Genomic DNA, 22648 nt, shown 5'->3' with positions numbered 1-22648 from the left:
TATCATTTTATTATTCTTTTTTTTTAAATTTAGTTTATTTATTTATTTTTGGCTGTGTTGGGTCTTCATTGCTGCACGTGGGCTTTCTCTAGTTGTGGTGAGCGGGGGCTACTCTTCGTTGCAGTGTGCAGGCTTCTCACTGCAGTGGCTTCTCTTGTTGTGGAGCACGAGCTCTAGGCGCGCGGGCTTCAGTAGTTGTGGCTCACGGGCTCAGTAGTTGCGGATCGCAGGCTCTAGAGCACAGGCTCAGTAGTTGTGGCGCACGGGCTGAGTTGCTCCGCGGCATGTGGGATCTTCCTGGACCAGGGCTCGAACCCGTGTCCCCTGCATTAGCAAGCAGATTCTTAACCACTGCACCACCAGGGAAGCCCCATTTTATTATTCTTGAACCTAGAGTTTTTATAGAGTGATAAGTGACAGAATTTATTAAGAACTTACTGTGTGTCAAGGACTTTGCTAAGGTTATTAGCTTATTTTATCCATTCAACAACAATGAGGTATTTTCTATTATCCCTACTGCACAGATGAAAAAATATATAAGCTATCTTTTGAGATAGCGAGAAAAGCAACTAAATGAAGGCAATGTAAAAATACTGAGGAGAGATTTAATAAACTTTCTGTCACAGAGAGTGACTTTACAACAGTAACTAAATTTTAATTCAATATTCTAAACTCCAAAATGTATTTCTAAAGGCCTATTAAGGGTTATTATTAATACTAGCAAAATGAATCTAATATGAACAAGGCATAATTTCCAAAACAGTATATGTGAATGGAAAAAAAAAATAAAGCTGAAATGCACTTGGTAACTGGCCATTGCTTTCCGGAACAATGGTATACAGTCATTCACTCATTTCCCTATTTATCGAATGTATAATGTGTCCAAGGCATACTTAAATATACTGGTTACCTCTTATATGTCCTTGGAAAGAAATTTAAATTATTGTATGAATTTTGATTGCACTGATTACAAAATTTTGAAACACAATGGAACCCAAACTAGGGTCAATGCTCATTTCCTAAATGAACATTTTATGTGCAAACAAACAGCTGCTGGAATTCAACAGAATTTAAAACAAGCAGTTTGTAAATTTTACATACAGCTGTTTTTGGTGATTTTTGTCAACAGAATCTTCCTGCTTTGCATCACAACATTCTTTCATTATGGTGTCCCATCAAAGAATAACTTGCTGGCTTTAATCACATTTACAGAGATTTATGACTTAATACTTATTCGGTGGTAGAGCTTCTCAACACAAAATGTCAGTGAGCCTGTTATAAATTGCTTCTGGCGTTCCTACTCTATCTTTTATTTGGCTGCGAATATTTCCACCTGAAAGTGATAAATTCCTGCTATAACCACTTTATGTGCTTCAGTAATTACACTGTACAGAAAAAGGGGGTTTCTACTGAGATCTCTCCTTAAAAACAGCAAGCAATAAAAGGCAGTGGAATGAGCTGAACTCTGAAGTCTGTTGAACCAAAAACAATGACGTGTGAAATATCTGTGTCAGACTGAATTTGATAAATGATCAGGAAATACAGAAGACATCAAAACCTTTAAAACCATTGCTGAAGGGACATAATAATATATCTATGTCCTTAGACTACATACTTCTGATTCTGTAACAGAAATTTGGCAGGTGCCCACAAGAATGGGGTTAACATCCTTTCAAAACCATTTCAAAATATCTAGATGCTTCTAGTGACTTAGGTAATTTTTCAGTAAATGCCAAGGTCTGCATGACATTGAGACTGTGTCTATATGTGCAATCCAGAGAGACTGTAACCACTAACTTGATCAATACATGTACGTACAACTGTACTGCCCAAGTAGGGGTCCACATTCGTCATGTGGCCTCTGTGGGTGGTCGGTACTGATTAGTTTTGGCCATACTGTTTTGTTTGCTTCATATAAGCTGTCTATAGTACATAGGGCAAAATTACTGTTTTTAATTGTTGAGGTTTCCTTGCTCTTAAAGGAAGAACAAAATGAATAACAGATCTCCAAGTTAACTGAACAAAACTATAAGGATTTTCGTTAACGGGCCCTAACACCATGCCAAGGATGGTGTTAGGAATTCAGTAGATAACTTCATTTGCGATGATACTAAGAGAGATTATGGTCATTAAGCAAAATTCAAGCTTCCTGTCAGAGTTATTGCACCATATTTGCAAAGGAATTGCTACGGCAAGTATCTCTGTTCCATAGTCGCGGAATTGAGTGGCTCCCTCTAGCTCAGAAGATGTACTCTTTCGTAAGAGAATTTTAAAGCAAGCATAACTGGCTTAGTGCAACTCAACAATGCTAAAACCAGTTCTAAAGATGGGAAAATGTGTTGTGCGCTGTGACTTAAGCTTCAATATATGTATTAAAGTTCAGGACAGTCCATTGTGAAGGGATTTGCATTGCTTGTGCTGCATTCCTGGTTTAGAACAGTTTCATAGTTTGTAATTCCTTTCTCACAGCAACCCTGTGAGAGATGATACACATTAATCTGACATTTACAAAAGATGAAACTAAGTTCCAAGATAGGTTAAACAATGGGCCCATGGGCTCAATTCTAGGAAATGGCAGGGGTCGGTTTATAACCCAGTTCTGCTTGACTCCAGAGCTCTATGGCACTTAATCATTATGCCACATTGGATTCCAGAAAAAATGGCACAGAGCTTATGACTTTAACTTAGGTTAATGGCATTTTCACGTAGGAAGTCTAGCTCAGTCAAATGCAGAGAGCAGACACCACACTCCTAGATGCTGTGGAGGTTTGTTCCACTCCATCAATTACCACATTCAATTGTTCTTTATCAATTGTTTTCAAACTGCATTTTCTGGGGGTAACTCTAGGTTTCATAGAGGTCCTTGCAAACAAAATTTATATCTGTCAGAGAGTGCACTCAAAAGAATTGAGGTGGTCGATTTCACTGCATGACAGCATAATTGAAAGCCAGAGAAGAGTTAGTGTACGTGCTGAATCTGTGAGATAGCTTCACATTCCACGGGCTGAGAGTCTGGGTGTTACGCTTGTCCCATTTTACTTGTTATATATGTTTATCCAAGTGAATATGAGTAAGATTTACTACTTGTAAAATACTTCACAACACAACAGAAGAAAAAAATTAGCATTTAGACTGTTTTCAACGAACTGTTATATTGAGCCTGAAGATTGCGAAAGAGATCCAGGCTGGAGATGCCTTTGGAGTACAGTAGAATTACAGATGGTAATCAAAGTGATGTGGGGCAGGGCATGGAAAGAGAATGGGTAAATGGGCTAAAGCAAGCGAATTTGTATGCCTCAGAATCCCCCCTGGGACTGGAGAGTTACACTGGGGTAGGATGAATAATTTTGGAAGGGTTGAAGGTTCTAAGGTTCTGGGGAATACTGCTTAACTGGAAGGAGAGGAGGATAGACTAGGAGTGAAATGGAGCAACAAACCTAAACTTCATGGACTCAGGGGGTCCTTGCAGGGAAACGGAAAGGGAAATAAGATACCATTTATCCCTTTTTAAAGTGGAGAGGGGATACTGTTAATGCCCTAAGCTAAGGCTTTACCAAGGACCCTATAGCTGGACTGCATTTGCCTGGGGAAGTTTTTTCTGGGAACAGAATTTCAGGATTTCACACACTGTTGGTGTACCTCATCTTGGGTAGGTCACCCATCTTCCACCTGCACACATAATGGACATGGGAGAAAGAATTGGCTCTTGAAATTCAGGATCCAGGCCTGAGAGGAAGAGTTGGTTCAAAAACACATATCCCGGGCTTCCCTTGTGGCACAGTGGTTGAGAGTCCGCCAGCCGATGCAGGGGACACGGGTTCGTGCCCCGGTCCGGGAAGGTCCCACATGCCGCGGAGTGGCTGGGCCCGTGAGCCATGGCCGCTGAGCCTGCGCGTCCGGAGCCTGTGCTCCGCAACGGGAGAGGCCACAACAGTGAGAGGCCCGCGTACCACACACACACAAATAAATAAATAAAAGCAGAACCCCCCCCCCCCCCCCCACATATCCCATCTCCACTAAAAGCTAAGCATCAGTCACCTGAGCTGTAGCACTGCAGGGCTGGGAGGAAGCAAATGGAAGGGGAAGTGGCAGATGGAAGAGTAAGCTTGCTTATTCTCTTGACGTGTACTATGGCCACCATGAAACAGCTGCCAAGAATTTTGTGAGTTTGGGGAGAGGTAATGGAGCAGTGGTAGAAGGAAGAGGAAACTCATAGGAGAAAGAAGTCATTGCACCTGCATCATAATTCATTTAATAGCACTGTAGGAACAGGCCAGTAACAATTGTTTGGTCCTCAAAGCATTTGACCAAAATCTGAAATTTTCATTTACTCTGATCACAGTTAAATTATGCCCTAATAAAAAAAAGCATCTGATAAAAATATTCAGTGTCATGCTGTGGTAAGTAAAGCATTCACAGTACTGATCATCTTCACATTAGTTTTGAGTACTTATGATGTAGGTGCTTTTACATGTACTGTAATCCCAGAAATCTACAGGATAAATACTATTATCCCCGTTTTGCAGATAAGGAAACAAATGCTCAGAGAACTTAAGGCTTGACTTAAATCACACAATTATTCAGTGGAGGAAGTGGGATTAGAAGTAGGACTTCCCTGCTCCTGAGGTCTCCAACTAACTCCATTATACACCATAGCATCTCTCCAAGTTCATTTAACATTTTAAGTTCTCTAGAGTTTGATTTCTCTGCAAAGGGTAAGCAATGGCTTAAAAAAATCAAGGATTAACTTCTTGGCTACCTGTGAGGTTAAATATATATATTTATATATATTTGGTTAATTTCATATGTTATCATAGGTCAGGTAGAACACCCTATAAGACCTTATTTAGTTTTACTCGTTCTGCGTCTACTAATCACGTGTTTATTTGGAAATGTTTTAGATGGCTGCCGTGTAGCTTAAAGACTGAGCGGGACTTGGGTGGACACCGGGTTGTCAGCTAGAAGGCTATGGGAACACTCCAGGTGAAAATGATACAACTGGGCCTGTTGTGAAGACAGAAGTGGGAAGATTTGAGAGTAAGGGGAAAAAAATGCAAGGGTTTGGCAGCGGACTGGATGGGGAGGGTGAAGGGGTGCGTAGTAGGTTTATCTGTATATATGGCCATCAATGAAAAGCCGGGGGTGGGGGTGGGGAGAGAAAAGAAAGTTACCTTCTTAGGAATTAAAAGAGTGTCAGTGTTACAAGCAAAGCGTTTCCAAGCTCAGCAGTAGTCGAAACAGCACAGACCATGCTCAACTAAAAAGTTTCTCGGTTTGTGACTTTCCATTGATTAAATTCGGCTAAGGGTCCCTAGAATCCTCACTATGGGAAAGCAAGGACTTGCTCACCTTCTTGCCTTTACGCCTCAGGGCAGCCTGTGGCCCCGCCCCCTTTCCCAACGACAGCAGGAGTCCTACCAAGGCCGCGCCCCGCCCCTCGCCGAGGCCCCGCCCCCCGTCCCGCGCGCCGGGACTTTTGGCGCGTTTTGGCCATGCCCCGCCCACCCCGCGCTCCTGGTGCCCTAGGCGTCCCGCCGGCACAGAAGTGGGAACAGCTGGGGCAGGGGGTCGGCTGTCAGGTCGCAGGCTTGCGCTGTCTGGGTGGTTGCCCGAGTTCGCCCAGCCTCCCGCTCTCCCAGGAGGCTTCTCCGCGAGGGCGGGGCGATGCAGGGGAACAGGCAGCCGAGGGTCCGCTCCGGGAACGAGCCTCATCCTGCGCCCGCCATGGAGCCGGCTGGTCGCGGCGCCTGGGCCCACAGCCGCGCCGCGCTCTACCGGATGGAGAAGCTGCTGCGCTGCTCGCGTTGGTAAAGACCGACCCTCCAGGGGGCTGCCGGGAGGGCCTCGGCGGGGGGCAGGCGTCTTTTCAAACCTCCGGTTTCCTCCGTTCATTCCCGTCTCCCCACCTCCCCCCAGCAGTTGGGCCGCCGAGCAGAGTTAGTACCAGGGATCTGGTGTTATTTATCCCCACTCCGGGCCCCCATTCAACCCTTTCTGGGCGGCTTTCTAGCCTTTCTTGCACCAAACCCAACTAAGATGGTAGTTTTCAAACTTTAGCGGGCCTGAGAGTCTAGAGGCGTGGCTAAAGATGCGGATCCCTGTTCCCGCCTCCAGAGTTTGAATCTGTAGTGCTGAGGCATCTGCACTGTTTACCGGGCCCGTGATTCTTGTGACCAGGGTAATACCAGAACCTTAGGCCGAGGGCTGTTAGGTTTGAAGAGGCCCACTAAATTAGAAGCAGCTGTCACCGTTTGCTGAGCTGGCCCCGTTGACCTTTTCTCCGTCGCAGCCTTGTTTGGGGAGGGAGGAGAGTTTTGGGGACTTTTTTGAGGGGTAGATTGAAGATGGCCGGGTGATGGACATCGCCAATTTCTCTTTCAATATCACATTTCCTTGGTTTGATCAAAGACTGTATGGCTTGGGGTTCCAGCTCTTAAGAGATGCTGTTTATTATTTTTGCTTATTTTCCTTCCTGCTGTTATACCATGGGAATCCTTTAAGTTCAAAGTTTTCATTCCATCTGAAGACATCACTTTCTTGACTGGTACTCCTTGCTTCTTCTTTTCCTGTGGCTCCTCCTAGTATAGAAATAAAGAAGGTTTATAAAACCCAAGAAGGGCTTATCTCACTTTTCATTTCTTCCAAAAGCGTTTATTGAGCGCCTGCTGTGTGCACAGCTCAGTATTTCTGCATCCGTATCACTCTGGCAGGTTTTCTCTCTGCTTGTAGCTGTTCTACCCTATTTCTTTTTTGGGACTTTGTTTTGACTTTTTTTTTCCCCCTCTGATGTCCAACTTGCAGAACTTTGTTGTACGTAAAGCATAAGTAACATAGCAACTCTTTCTTTAAAAATGGAAAGGACGTAACTGTCAGAGTTTCGCACTTATATTTTGTTTTACAAAATCTTTAAACCTTGTGACAAAATGACATCATTACCCTCCTTAGAAAAGTGGTACTTTTGTACATGAAGACATTCTGATGTTGTGTGTGTTTTCCCATAGCACAAGGGTCATCCATCAGAGACTAAAAAATTTAAAACTGGCTCTGCTGGTTGCTATAAGCAATTGTAGTCACACCTTCATAAGTCAACGAAAGTTAGACATTCAGATGGCACATTTCTGTACGGAAGGCACTAGGGCGGCAGCGTGATGCCTCACTTGGACCGTAGAGTCAGACTGCTGGGGTCAGGTTCCAGCTTTGATACTGCTGAATGGCCCTAGTCATTCAACATCTCTGTGCCTCAGTTTCCTTATCTGAGTGACGATGGTGCTCAGCTCATCCTCCTGTGAGGATTCATTAATAATAAAAAAATATATTATTGAACACCTACCAAGTGCCAGACTACTCTAGGCATTGGAGATTCATTAGTAAGCAAAGCAGACAGAAACCCCAACCCTTATGAAGCTAACATTCTATGGGAGGGAAGAAACTAAATGAAATTATACATGTAAAGTGGTGAATGTGGTGATTGTTATAGAATAAGTGATTAACAGCAGGTGTTTTATGAAAATACAAAAATACAGTCTGCTTGCTGAATGGTTTGGGGGAGACAAAAGAGGAATAAAAGAGGAATAATCTATAGGTTGTCCTGAAATCTAATAAAGCCAGTTTCACTTTTATCCCCTACCAGTATTTTTCCAGTTTCTAACTGAAGTGAGCAGACAGTAGGAGCCAAAAGACTGAAAGTAGACATCAGTAACTAGGTCCAGACTTTTAATACAACCCATCGTGGATGGTTAATGATACTGAACTCCAGTGATTTGTTTATTCATGAAAAAACATTTTTTTTTTTTTGGTCCGCAGCTCGCCATGCGGCTTGTGGGATCTTAGTCCCCCAACCAGGGATTGAATCCGGGCCCTTGGCAGTGAATGCGAGGAGTCCTAACTATTGGCCTGCCAGGGAATCCCCTCCAGTGATTTAAAAAAAAAAAAATTAATATACGAACCACTGATGGATTAACTAAATCTCAGCTGTTTCTTTTGGTGCATATTTTAACGTAGGGCTCTGCAAACTTTCTCTGTTAAGGGTCATATAGTATATATTTTAGGCTTTGCTGTCACAAACAGTGTCTGTTTTTTTTTTACAACCCTTAAAAACATAAAAAAATAATTCTTACCTCAAGGGCTTTACAAAAACAGGCTACTGGCTTGATTTGATGCATAGACAGTAGTTTGCAAAACTGTTTTAACAGGTAAAACATCTTAAGGTTAAAAATCCTTTTTGGTGTAAAATTTAATGTCACATGGGGTTTAGTGTTTAGAAATGATTAGTGTTCCTCTCCCTGTCACTGCACGTTTGGCACTGTCTGTAGTGAGTAAAGCATAGGAAAAAACCAACGCATTCTTCCCTCCTGTGCTTTGCCTAGTAGCTGCCTGACATCATTACTCCAAAGGAGCAACTCAGGATGGCCTGCTTCTTGCTTTTGCTACCCATCATTCAAAACAGTGTCATATTATTTGAAATTGTGTGTCGGTGTGTCTGTCCTTTTTACAGAGCTTCAAAGTTTTACCCAGTGGGCTAGTGATTACCCCAATTACCCTCACATTCAGCTTGCAGCTGTCATCCATCTCGTGCTCCCAGCTGTCACCTGTCCTGTGTAGCATATTGGATCTGTTTTGCGGCAAGCATTACTTGTGAGTGAGGGTGGATTGGCTACATTACAGAGCATCTTTTCTTCACCTTTAACATAAGTATGACTCCAAGGTGAAGCTGATGAAGTTGTTCAAGAGGCCAGATGTGACATATGTGTTAGGTCCAAGCCTCTCAACCAGATAGAAGCTATTTAAAGATTTGGGAAAATGAGACAGGAAGCATGAGAATAATGGGTTCCTAAAGGAAGCAGGAAATGGGAGCTGTAGTGAAAAAGCCCCGGTGTCTTATGACACTGTTTTGGGAATTTAAATAACTAGATACCTCTTGATCTGTTTTTTGGTGGGGGCTGGGGTTTAGCATCTACCACAATTTTAATTCGGAGTTCTGGTGACTTTTATTTATTTTTTATTATTATTTTCATTTCATTTATTTATTTATTTATTTTTGGCTGCATTGGGTCCTCCTTGCTGCGTGTGGGCTTTCTCTAGTTGTGGTGAGCGGGGGCTACTCTTCCTTGTGGCGCACGGGCTTCTCATTGCAGTGGCTTCTTTTGTTGCAGAGCATGGGCTCTAGGCGCGCAGGCTCAGCAGTTGTGGCGCACGGGCTTAGTTGCTCCGTGGCATGTGGAATCTTCTGGACCAGGGATCAGACCCGTGTCCCCTGCATTGGCAGGCGGATTCTTAACCACTGCACCACTAGGGAAGTCCTCTAGTGACTTTTAAAATTGTAGTTGATTTACAATGTTGTGTTAGCTTCTGGTGTACAGCAAAGTGATTCAGTTATACATATATGTACATTTTATGTTGTTTTCCATTATGGTTTATTACAGGATATTGAATATTCTCTGTGCTATACTATAGGACCTTGTTGTTCTAGTGATTTTTTTCTTTTTTTTTTCTTTTCTTTTTTTTTTTTTTTTTTTTTGTGGTACACGGGCCTCTCCTGTTGCGGAGCACAGGCTCCGGACGCACAGGCTCAGCGGCAATGGCTCACGGGCCCAGCCGCTCCGCGGCATGTGGGATCTTCCCGGACCGGGGCACGAACCCGTGTCCCCTGCATTGGCAGGCGGACTCTCAACCACTGCACCACCAGGGAAGCCCTCTAGTGATTTTTTAATCAACTTTTAGTAAAAAGTCAAAAAACAGTCTTGTGATTTTTAAGATAGGTGATTTTAATTTTCTAAATTATCTCTTGTCGTTTTAGTAAAGGTGATTGAGATTGTTTTCTCTTCTATTTTGAGGCTGCATAGCTTAGTGGTTAAGAGAATGGATTTTGGACCGTGGCATCAAATCCTGGCTCAGTGATTTTGGACAAATTATTTCATCTTTGTATGCTTCCTTTTCTTGACCTGCCGATGAGTTAGTAGTAGTTTCTACTTTTTAAGTTTGTTAGGGGAATTAAATGAGTTAATTTGTAAGGTACTCAGAGCAGTGTGTGTTATGTTCTAAGTGCTATATGAATGCTTGTAAAATAAAGGGTAGATTCCCTGACTCCAGCATTAGCCTTTGCCTTTCTTCATTAGTTTGGAATGTTGAGAGGCATTCTTATAGGCCATTCATCCTTTGACGGAACGATTACTCCCTTCATTGTTAGGAAACAATCCCTGAGGCACTGTAAGTTGGGTAAGTGGTGATGCAGTGAGGCTTTCTACCCTTAAGGCGCTATCCTTAGTTATAAGGGATGAAGTGTACACACAGTTCAGGGTAAATTAGGATGAAGGCCAAGGGGATGCAGAGAAGAGTACTTGGGTGGGATCAGTGGAGAAAAGATTCCTGGACTTTTGAATTGGGGCTTGGAGAGATTTTTATAGGTGAGCCGGGTAGAGGATTATAGCAAATAAAAATATGCTAAAAAGTATGTAGAATAGAGGGGGAGTGAGTCAGGTGGGCAGTGTTAAAGACAAGGTCAGATCCTAGGGATTAGAAGCTTAACATTGTTTCACATAGTTACTACCTGAGGAGAGCAATTTGTGTAACTTTCCTGGGACGCCGGTGTCCTCATATGTAAAACGAGGAAAATGGATGAATTGATCTTTCAGGCTCTGTCCAATTCACAGACTCTGGAATTATTAGTGTCTTTTGGATGCAGAACATTGTTTAAAACTTTTTAGGGCTTCCCTGGTGGCGCAGTGGTTGAGAGTCTGCCTGCCGATGCAGGGGACACGGGTTCGTGCCCCGGTCCGGGAAGATCTCACAGGCCGCGGAGCGGCTGGGCCCGTGAGCCATGGCCGCTGAGCCTGCGCATCCGGAGCCTGTGCTCCGCAACGGAAGGGGCCACGGCAGTGAGAGGCCCACGTACCGCAAAAAAAACCCCAAAACTTTTTAGTGAAGTTTGACATACACATAGAAAAGGGCACAAATCATTAGTGTTCACGTATCATATGTCCCTCCAAATTATGGGATTTATTTACTTTTGTGGTATTTTTATTCTTTGATTGACACCTGTCTCCTTCAGTTATACTGCACATTTCATAAAGACAGGTTCACATTTGCAGTCACAGTGCTGGACACATAGTTTCTTAGTGTTTGTTAAATTAAGACATGAAAATTTAGGTTAAGTTAGGGTCACATTGCAGGTGGAAATACCAGAGGACCTGGTTAATTCATTTGAATTGCCAAGAATCCTCCACAGGTTCCTGGTAGTAAACAGTGACTAAATTTTCAGGGGAGATGTAGAAGGTGCAGGTCTTTCCCCCTGGGATTTAGAGCTAGAACCACGACATGCACAGTCCTGTTACAGGCTACACATGCCTGGTGTTATATAGGGCTTGGGACTGCCAGGGAGACTTACCAGACAGACACACTGAGCACCCTTTAGTACTGTCCTCCATAGCAGAGGAGATGGAATTACAAGTGAAGTTACTGTTATGCAGGTCTGGGGGCCCAGAGGACAGTTTTCAGGGTGGAGGGCAAATTTGAAAGTTATCTACCTATATGTGGCAATTGAAGGCATACTTCTGGAAGTGGGCTGGGAAGAGGGTATAAAGGTGAATGCCTATGTCTGAGCCTGGAAACTCAATATTTGAACATCGGGTGGAGGAAGTGATGCTTTAAGGACAGGAATATCAGCAATTACTTAGATACTGTTTTGCTTTGGAGGAAAGGGAATATAGAAGACAAAATAACCTAAACTGTTTGAGCTGGGTATACATGATATTCTCTGTGGCTTATCTGTCTCCTAATAGTAGATTCTATTATAGTCATTAATAGATAGAATTCTATTACCCCTTTGATTTTGGGAATATTTGACTCATTGATTTATTCAGTATTTATTGACACTGAACAATTAGACATGAGTTACTGTTTTTCTCATATGATTTACTTTAATATGGCATACAGAATAACTATACAAAATAAGATGCTTTCATGTCATTATCCATATCCCTGACTTGTTAACAATTTTATTTATTCTCCTCAAGAAAAATAAAGCCAATTGTTTAATTGGCTTGGGGAGCCTCTGCATTTTGGTGTTAAATGTGTTGGTCCACACCTAAAAATAGCATGGGAATTTTCTAAAACGCAAGAGCGTTGTAGTAGCTATCTTGCCTAATATTAAATAGCAGTTGATATCTCATGGAAGCTTAGGGAGTCATTCAGTTAAGAAATAGGTCTCCCTCTGTATTGTAATCGCAACTGAATTTACTTTCCTTTTCTTCTTTGCAAAGAAAATTTTCTCTCAATAGGACCTTTAAAAAGAAAAAAAAAGTTTGTTTTCCCTATTTAGTTCTTCCCTAAGTTATAATCCTCTGACTGTACCGGTCTTTCCAAATGAACTACATGTAAAGTAACAGAAGTATGACTGCAGATGGAAAAAAATAAAGTAGCTGAATTTTCAAGGTACAGAAGTCCTGTTACCATGCAAATGTCTTTTGTTATTCTTCTGGATTTTTTTTCCTTCTAATATATATGTATATCAAACAAAAAATAGGGTAAGGATAAAATAGAATTGTTAATATAAATGCATTTTGTATGTAGTCTTCCACTTAGTTCGTTCACTAAGGATTTATTGAAATCCTGCTGTTCGCATAGCACCATGCTAGGTAGGTAATGGTGTATTGGGGAGCTCTGAAGAAGTGAAAGTCAGGATCTCTTGTCTGTAGGACTACAATCTATTTGGAGACTTAAAAAAAAAAAGAAGAAGAAGGAAAGAAAGAATCAGGCAGATAAAATACAAAATACTTAGTTTTCAACATTGATTTCCAGAGCCCCAGCTTGATGCCATCTCTGGAACTTTAGAGCATTTTGTACTTAAGTCGTATGTTAACTTGGCTTATAAAACTACCCAGCTAGATTGTAAGCCCCTTAGGAAAGACTGTAATGCAGTCAATTTTGTGTCCTTTATATGTGTCTGCTGCAGGGTACAGATTCTGCACGAGTGATGGCATGGAAACTAAATTCCAAGAAATTGTGCTTCTTTGTTTAGTGTCATTTTTATTGTATCATCCTGGATGGTATTTGGAAAATGTGTTCGGCTTGAATAGTTTTGTGGGAGGAGGAAGTATATTCTAGGCTGGGGACAGTCTGAGCAGCACTAGACTTGGAATTGGTCATAAGGTGTTTGATAAATGTTACAGACACTGACTGGCCTGATAAGAGCAGTTTTTGTTGAGGAGCAGTGAGAACAAAGGTTGCCTGGCTTTGGAGTAACCAGACTGTGAAGAACTTTTTAAGTTTTTAAAAATTGAAAGTAATACATGTATATGCCAAAGAATTAAAATAACATGATATACGGTTGTTAAATATTTGTTAAATGAATGACAGGTATGTCTGAATCTTCTTCAAGAACCCACTCTGATCAGTTTCTTGTGTATCCTTTAAGAGGTTCTCTATGTTTGTACCTCAGATGAGAGGGTACCGGTCATCAGGTAGACGTATCATGATTTATTTAACCATTTCCTTGGTAGAAATTTAGATCATTTCCAGTCTTGTGCTGTAATAAACACAAGACTTATGCTGGAGTGAATATCCTTGTCCATGTGCCTTTACATTAAAATTTTTTTATTAGAATTATGCGTGAACACAGTTGACAAAGTCAATAGGACAAATATTATAATGAAAACATTATTTTGCCTCATCCCTTATCACCCTTGAGTTCTATACTCCAGATACAACCTCTTTCATCTCTTTTTATTCTTTAATTTCCAGATTACGAAATGTGTTTCTATTGCTAGTTCTAGATTTTTTTTTCCATTTTAGACATTTTTTGTTAACTTCCTACTCTGAAAGGTGAGTTTTTTTTTTTTTTTTACCAGTGATCAACTTTCTACTATGGAAGATGACTGGATATAGAATTCAAAGTACAAAATAATTTTCATTCATTACTGTGAAGGCCAAATGTTTTTTCCTTGTCACCCGTGAGATGTCTTACGCTATTCTGAATCCTTAAAAAAAAATATATATATATATATATTTATACACACACACACATGTATTTGACATTTTATTATTTCTTAGTTCCTGGAAGCTTTTGGTATTTTGTTTAGATAGATATCTTTAGTGTTTTGAAATTTCAATTTTTCAAGCATCTGAGATTATCTGAAGAATAAATTCCTTGTAGTAGGATAGTTGAGTTAAAGTTTGGTACATTTAAAATTTTGATAGATACTGTCTGGTTGTAATAAGAATTCTTTTATTCCAGAGTGTCTTCTCAGCTAAGCTCTAGACATTTTCAGAAAGTCTCGCTTTGACAAAGATTTGTGCCACCCTCTGTGCAGTGTACCTATCCTTTGAGCTCTTCCATTAAAATTCTTTTGAACTTGGCACTACCGTCTCCCAGCTTTGGCTATAACACTCCTCTCTCTGCTCCTTCTCCCAGCACGTGTGTGCACATACTTTTCATTCACTCTCCCAGTGTCTTTTCTCATCTATTAACAGCAATAAAAAGTATTTTCTAGGTCACTAATTAGAATAATTAGTACAGTTGATCAATTATTTGTAGTACTAGATTCATTGCTACTTGCACTGTAGCATCTTGTTGCTAGGGTGAAGGGTAAGAACTATAGATCAAGGGGTACAGAGTCATCTTAGGATGGAAATTTAAGTTTAGAAATAGAATCAAGGCACTGAGTCAGGTATTGGCAGAGAAAGCCAGAAGGCTGTGGACTGCATCCTGGGGGTAAACCTACATGGAGAGATGGGAAAAGAAGCAGCTAAGAACGAGCTGAAATCAGCACATAAATGTGCTATAAGGAAATTAAAACTCAGTGGAAGGGAAGGTTTTAGGAAAGAAGGTGAGGTCGATGTTATTTCACAGAGGGTCAGGGAGAAAGAGGACCAAAAGATGCTTTGGTGAGCAGTTTGAGCAGAGTGGTGGGAATTAAAGCTAGGAAGGAAAGGAGATGGAGTTAGCTGGTACAGAGCACCTACAGAGGACTTACCAGAACTTACATCAGCAAGAAAGGGAGGAGTTGGGGCAGACGGTACAGTGGGGGGCACGGTATAACGCTGGGGTCCCCAAGCCCCGGTCCGTGGCCTGTTAGGAGACAGGCCGCACAGCAGGAGCAAGTCTTCATCTGCCTCGCTCCCCATCGCCTGCGTTACCACCTGAACCATCCCTGGCATTACTGCCTGATTCTGTCCTGCCGTGCCCACCCCGCCCCCCGTCCATGGAAAAATTGTCTTCCATGAAACCAGTCCCTGATGCCAAAAAGGTTGGGGACTGCTGGTCTAAAGGGTTTTTTGTTTGTTTTAGTTTGCAGGAGAGATTACCTTTCCATGTTTGGATACAGATGGAAGATGAAAGGTGACTGTAGTGATGAGAATAGACTGTTAGAAAGCAGAGAAGTTAAGGGATCTAAGGACAATAGAGCAGCACATTTTACGAAGGAAGAATGACTGAAGGAGTTCTTTTCCTCTGAGCCTGGAGGGAGGGGTAAGATTACGGGTGGAGAGGTAGGAATGAGTCTGGTGGTGAAAAGCTCACACTGCTTGCCTTCAGTAAGGTTAATGGGATTTAGAGCCTGGGGATTGTTTTGTATAGCCGTCTATTCATTTGTTTACCCACAGAACGTCTACTACATCACTTTGGTAGAGATACAAAGGTGAGGACACTACCAAATGAGTTTATAGAGACAAGTGTGTATATCTTCCTGTCTTTTTGTAATGGTTATTCAGAGCCTGAGAGCAGGCACGGGAGTGGACTGGGGAGCCTGTCTAGCATTGTATCAATAGATTGGCATCCTTGAGTGTCTAAGAGGTTAGTAGAATTAGGGTGGTGGTGAAGATGGCCCAGAACAAGTTAGCTCTGTGGCCTGGGCTGGTAGGGAATCCAAGGAGCTAATACTGAATGGAAGTCTTTCCATGTGGAAAACAACCTGAATATGGAGGTTTGGTCAGGGTGATGGGATAAAAGAGAAGCGGGATATTATGATAGGAGGGAGTGAGATCACACCACTTTTGGGATCTTAGAGGCAGAGCTCGTAATGAAGTAGAATTCAGCACACTTGATTCGAGATCAGGGGTTAGGTTTGGTAGGTCAAGTAATGAACAAAAATTACAGGACCAGCATACGCATTGTAGTAAGGGTCATCTGAACTGCCAGAATCACAGAAGTGGCTGGCACATCACAAGTCATATTTTTATCACCGTGTTCTATGTAGTGTGATAGAAAAATCAGATATTCTGGGTTTTTAAAAAGTGATGGGTTTTATAATGTCAGTGAGCCCCATTTTCGATATCTTGAGTATAACATTGTGGGTGTGCTCTGTTTTTAGCACTCTTTCTGAAAGCTCAATTTCACTTTAATGTTCATATCTATTAAAATGTGCAGTGTGATACTTTTGATCTTTCAAGAAGTGTGGAAAACTGTTTTTATTGATATATGGTATGTGTACAGAGGTAATTGGATAATATTGGTGTAAATACCTACAGGTCCTAGGGTTAGTATAATAAACCAAGCACAAAAGATGTTCGTTCTTTAAAAGCTTTACTTCTCCTGTTTGCTCGTGCCTCATTACGCCCTCTGAATATAATGACTTGATATGTGTTTATTAGTTAAGTAGCATTACCTTCTTAGGATTATCAAACTTAGCAGGTGTTTTTTGATAGAAACGTTGGGAATACTTAATTGTCTGCAGACAGCCAGCCTAATGATTCCCATTTGCAGTTGCTTTAAAGAAAACAAACAACTTCCTGTAAAGTGAAAGAATGGCTGCATTTTTGATAAGACATCTGTAGAAAATTGGTGGGTACTTGACAACAACCGGAAACCAAATTTTTTTTTTTTTAATGGGAAACGATAAATTCTTATGGTCAAAGTGACCAGATGTCCTATTTTTCTGTGGCAGTCCTGCTGTTCTATCTAGTTATCCCCTTCACTCTCAGAAGTGTTCTCATTTGGACAATACACTACATAGTCATTCTACTTGTGGGTCTGATTTTGAGATTTATGGTCTACACTTTGAATCATTAGTTGAAAGAAGCAGCCAGTGGTTGGTTTTGCCTGTAAGAGGTTCAGAGACACTGAACAAAGTTGCTTCTTTCTATGATTTCACAGTATATGCATTATAAAAAGTGTTATAATTTGTACTGAGTTTGGTAGTTGCTATTTGAATTCAGCAGGTGTGTGATGAGACAATATTTAATCAGGGAGTAGCAACCTTTCAAATGAATACACCCTTAATATCTTCTGTTTTGAGAAAGAAATATGGTCGTGTTGGGCCTTGGACTTGTGAAATGTTGAGTAAAAAATGTTTATCTAACAACGACCTAAGTCTTGATTATTTTTCTTTCTTCAAACAGCACTAATATTCTGAGGGACCCTGTGTGTTTAGGAGGATGTGAGCACATCTTCTGTAGGTAAGTAATTATGGTTTATGATAGCTATACACACATACACACACATTTAGTGTAACTATGTTTTTTACTAGGTAATAGTCATGCAATCATGTTGATACTAGTATTACCTTATGTTGTGTAACTCTCATAGATTGCAGTGACTTACTGTACATTATCTCATTTTGGTCCTTTCAACTGTCTTAATTTACAAATCAGAAACTAAAAGCTCAAAGAGGATGACTTGTTGACAGTTACAAAGCTTAGTAAGTGACTTTGCTAAGTTTTGGGGAAAAATTAATATCTGTTGTATAATTCAAATATGTCTCTCTTATTTTTCCAGTTAGTTTTGAATCCAGACTTTGCAAATTGTGAAACTTTAGTTCTTATCGTTACTGGATTAGTTTCCTAGGGCTGCCATAACAAAGTACCAAAAACTGGGTGGCTTAGAGCAACAGAAATTATTGTCTCACAGTTCTGGAGGCTAGAAGTGTGACAGCGAGGTGTCAGGTAGGTTGGTTCCTTCTGAGGGCGATGAGGGAAAATCTGTGCCATGCCTCTCTCCTACCTTCTGGCGGAGAATCTTTGGATTCTGACATTTTCCTTGGCTTATATAGATACATCACTCTCATCTTAGCCTTCATGTCCACATGGCAGTCTCCCTTGTGTGCGTGTTTGTCTTTGTGTCCAAATTTCCTCTTTTTATAAAATACCCATTATATTGGATTAGGGTACTCACCCTGATGGTCTCATCTTAACTTGATCATTTACAAAGACCCTATTTCCAAATAAGATCACATTCACAGGTCTTCGGGTTTAAGACTTCAGCATCTTTTGCTGGGACACAATTTAAGCCATAACAGTTATTATAAAATTATACCCATTAAAGCCCTGGCTGAGAGGTTAGTATATTAGGTTTTCATTTCATCTTATTTCTTACTCAGTAGGAATCAATTAAAGGAGTGAATGTCATAGTTCAATTGTCTGAGACAGGGTTAATATATCCTCCTTTGAATCAATCTTTTAATTATTTCAAGTTATGACTGTGATTATCCGGCATGCACAGACTGCAATATGAAGTTTAAGCACATGTGGAAGTAATTTACTGTATGACTTCAGTGGGCTGGGGGTGTGTGGAGGGCACCTATGCTTGGGGTCCCAATTTTGTTTCTAGAAACATAGGTCTGTTACATAGGGCATATCCAGCAGGAGGATGGGGTAGGAAATAGTATCTATTGCCTACCTGACGTCTCCATCTGGATGACGAAATGGGATTTCAGACTTGATATGTTCAGAGCAGATCTGTTGATCGTCCTCCCCTTTACCCTGTTCCTGCCTCGGTAATCTTCATAGCAGTAACTGGTGCCACTGGAATAAATGGTATCAAAGTTGCTCAAAGCGAAAACCAGTAGTCATACCTGGTTGCTATTTTACTTCCTTATCCCACGTCATTAAGTTCTGTCAGTTTCACCTCAAAATGTGCCCTAAATCTTGAACTTTCCCACTTTTCTCTATATTTACTACTGTTTATACTTTGGTCCAAGCCACCATCAAATTATTTCTCCTCAGACTAGTTCATAGCTGGTTTGCTTCCCCATTTTCTACGTTCTTGTGGGTGATCTCACAGGAGATCTTTTGAAAATGTAAATCACGTTTGTATCATTACGGCTCTTAAAGTCCTTCAGTGACTTCCTATTACAATTAGAATGAAATCCAGACTCTGCTCTGAGGCCCACGAGACCCTGTGCAGGGCCCAGTCCTTGCCTGCCTCTCGGACCGCACATCCCTCTGGCTCACACTGTTCAGCCACCTTCTTCTTTTAGTGTATTAAACACATCAGACTCACTCCTGCCCCAGGACTTTTGCACTTATTATTTCTTCCATCTAGAATGTACTTCTGCCAGATTTTTGTGAGGCTAGCTTTTCATCAGTTCCATTTCAGCTCAGATATTACCTCCTCCAAGAGGCCTCCCATTATTCCTGTATAAAATTTTGGCCGCTCCCTGTCTCCACTCTGAAGCAAGCAGATTTGTTTCAGGGGTTGTACTCACTGTATATAATAGATTAGTGACAAATCTGGAGCATAACAAACTTGAAATTGTATGTAATGAAATTGTATGTAAAGCTTGTGTATGTGTGTGTGTTCCATACATTTAATTGGATTCTAAAGGGGTCTGTGACTTCAAATGGCAAAAGAAAGATTAAGGGAGGCATGAGAACATCTTAAAAGAGAAAATGGTCATCTGTATGTGAACAGAGGAAAGAATTGATTCAGTGTAGTTTGGTTCATTTTTATTATATGATGCCAAGAATTAGGGTTTCCCATATAAAACTGAGACATTTAAAAAATACTAATTCATTTAAAAACAACAATAAAAAACCCATTACATAATAACATAAATAACACTTTTTAAGGAGAAATAACTATTTTGCAAACTAAAGAAAAAATAGAAGAGTGGCACTGCTTTTACATTTTTGCAGCTTTCTTTATTTTGCTGAGTAGAAGACAGGTTACATATTTTGAAGGGGGCTCCACTGTAAGAATCCTCTGGCCCTACAAACGAGAGGGTTACATGAAAAGGGATGTAGTGTTTGGAGGAGATGTGGCTTTTACGACTGTTATATTACCCAGTCCTGCTAGAGCCCATCTGGTGAAGCTAAGGGAGGTGTGGATTTAGAGCTTTCTTATTTCAGGATTCACAGATAGGCTTCAGGGGGGATTGTGAACAAATGCTCGTGCACATCTTCGTCAGAGTCACAAAGGGTTTGTAACCCCCAAAGTTAGGAAAAACCTTTCTAACTATGAGACTAACTCTTGGACATATAACCCGAGGTAATTTAATTGAGTTTACAGGTTGTAAAAGTACCTGAAAGAACCAAACACTTTTCTCAAAAACTAAAGCCTTTGGATACTTGTACAAAAATAAAAGAAAAAACACCTTTCCCCATTTCTTTGCAGTAATTTTAGGTATCTCCATGAAGCACAGTGTTAGCTTTAGAGTAGGAAAGGTTGAGATGCACGGCTTACATGCATTAGGTACTAAATATTTTTTTATATCTCCCTCTGTACTCTTACTCTTTAGAAACTATAGATTTATTTGCAGGGAAAAAGTATGCAGACTATTGTCTGGCCAAGTGTAGTGTCTACATAGCAAACTACATAAGCAACTTTAGATTTAGATGTGGTGTGTGTGTGCTTGTGTGTCAGTGTCATACTCTTTCAAAAACACTGTTTTAACTAATATTTTATAATTGACCATTGTTTATTAGAACAGCCTCTGCTTCATTTACTTCAGTTCAAACTTCATTTTTTTCAATTCAGATCCTGCTGAATGTATTGATATCTATATATTTTTTGATCCTTTTTAAGTAATTGTGTAAGTGACTGCATTGGAACCGCATGTCCAGTGTGTTACACCCCAGCCTGGATACAAGATGTGAAGATAAATAGACAATTGGACAACATGATCCAGCTTTGTAGTAAGCTTCGAAATTTGCTACATGACACTGATTTTTCAGGTGAGAAATTTCACTGTCTCTCTTAGTTAAATAACTGATAAATTCATATTGATTTCATAAAGTATGTAAAATATGAATGACATATTTCAGATGTTAAGATTTATAGTGTTAGGAATCATTTTGAGAGGTGACAGATACCTTAGAGGTAATTAGGTCTGACTCCCTTATTTTATAGATGAGAAACCAGGGTCCAGAGAGGTTAAATGATCTTGCCTGAAGTCACACATGCAGTTAGTACCAGGAGCAGGAGAAATAGAGCCCGTTTCTTCTGATTGTCAGTCCAGAGACTTTTTCACCATCTATACTACTTGCTTTTTACAGTTATAATAATTTCTGTATAATATATATGGAATAGTGATTTTGTCCTTAAACTCAGTTAACTATTATTTCACAAGATAGAACACAACCTTTTGGGTATCACTTTTCTACAAATTAGTTAGATTAATTTTGCACAGTTTTGAAAGAGCAAAACTCTAATATCCATTTTCTTTTCTATTTAAATGGAGGTTAATGTTTTTCAAATTGTTCTTACACTCTGTGTATTAACTATATATTTTCCCATTGTGCTTTCCGCTGAGAACTAATTAGCTGTGGAAAGCAAGTAAAGTTTTTTTGAATCTTCATAATCAGATTGAAATTGTCTTTTTATTGGCCAGATACCATCATTTTAGCTTGTGTTTATGGGAGAACCTTTTCTTGACTGGCAGGATACCATGAAAGATTGATAAAGCTCATATAAAATGGTTGAATTTCTGTTTTGAAAACTTTTGATCTTAGTTTTCCAACATGATGTGTTATTGTCAGCTACTAAAGGTGAAGTTGATTGGGCAAAATAAATAAGGCAACTACTTTGAGTCGTATTGACCAGGTCCATATTTCTGAGAAGAATTTAAATTGCAGTTTACCTAAGAAAAGTTTTCTTCGTCTAGTTTTCTGATTTTTGTATTAGACCCCATCCTTTCATGACAAAATGTGCTATGGTGATAAAGTTTTACTGATTTTCAGATGTAATTATAAATGCACATGTTTTAAAAAGTACTTTAAAAAAATAATATGTAGTAAACCTCTTTAAGAGCACAGTGAAGAAAAGTTTTATTAGTTCATCTGTAATGTTTTCCTTCTTTATCAAAGCCAGTGCTGACAGTGTTTTATTTTCTGTTTAAAACAGATTAGTGTATGATCTGTTACCCCTCCCCCCACCCCCTTACCATTGATTAAAACAGGAGTTGTTAATTAAGAGTCCATGCATTTTTAGGGCTTCCCTGTTGGCACAGTGGTTGAGAGTCCGCCTGCTGATGCAGGGGACACGGGTTCGTGCCCCGGTCTGGGAAGATCCCACATGCCGCGGAGCGGCTAGGCCCGTGAGCTATGGCCGCTGAGCCTGTGCTCCGCAACAGGAGAGGCCACAACAGTGAGAGGCCCGCGTACCGCAAAAAAAAAAAAAAAAAAAAAAGAGTCCATGCATTTTTAGCAGTGTTGGGGCTTGGGGCCGGGGTGAATTAGCGAGTCTCTTGAATTAAGTGTACAATATGAAAAAGGTTCATGTCTATGTGAAAGTGGCTTTCCTCAGATTCTTTAAGATGTGTGGTCTGTTAGGAATGTTGGCCATGCATTGAAATTTGGGTGCTATCTATATTTTGTCTGTGGCTGTCATGATGTTTCATTCTTCTTCAGTTGCTGTAGAGTAATATATTAGCTTGCTAGGGCTGCTGTAAGCAAGTACCACAGACTGGGTAGCTTATCAACAGACATTTATTGTCTCACA

At 40.5% G+C, this 22648-nt stretch overlaps 1 protein-coding gene across 4 annotated transcripts in view; it reads left to right on the top strand.

Moving 5' to 3' along the window:
* Nucleotides 1-22648, top strand: part of BARD1 (BRCA1 associated RING domain 1) — a 170378-nt gene that overhangs the window by 87535 nt on the left and 60195 nt on the right. For 2 of the 4 annotated variants that reach the window (XM_079924138.1, XM_079924139.1), the window contains 2 exons: nucleotides 17332-17388; nucleotides 20735-20883. In XM_079924138.1, coding sequence (XP_079780264.1) covers nucleotides 17332-17388; nucleotides 20735-20883 — 206 coding nt within the window. Of the gene's footprint in view, nucleotides 1-5380; nucleotides 5808-17331; nucleotides 17389-17461; nucleotides 17875-20734; nucleotides 20884-22648 lie in introns of those variants that run through there. The other 2 variants (XM_079924137.1, XM_079924140.1) reach the window with 2 other exon arrangements.

The sequence above is a fragment of the Stenella coeruleoalba genome (assembly GCF_951394435.1).
Source record: "Stenella coeruleoalba genome assembly, chromosome: 6".
NCBI lineage: Eukaryota > Metazoa > Chordata > Mammalia > Artiodactyla > Delphinidae > Stenella > Stenella coeruleoalba.
The sequence above is the reverse complement of the archived record's forward strand: the minus strand, read 5'-3'. Positions and strand labels throughout refer to the sequence as shown.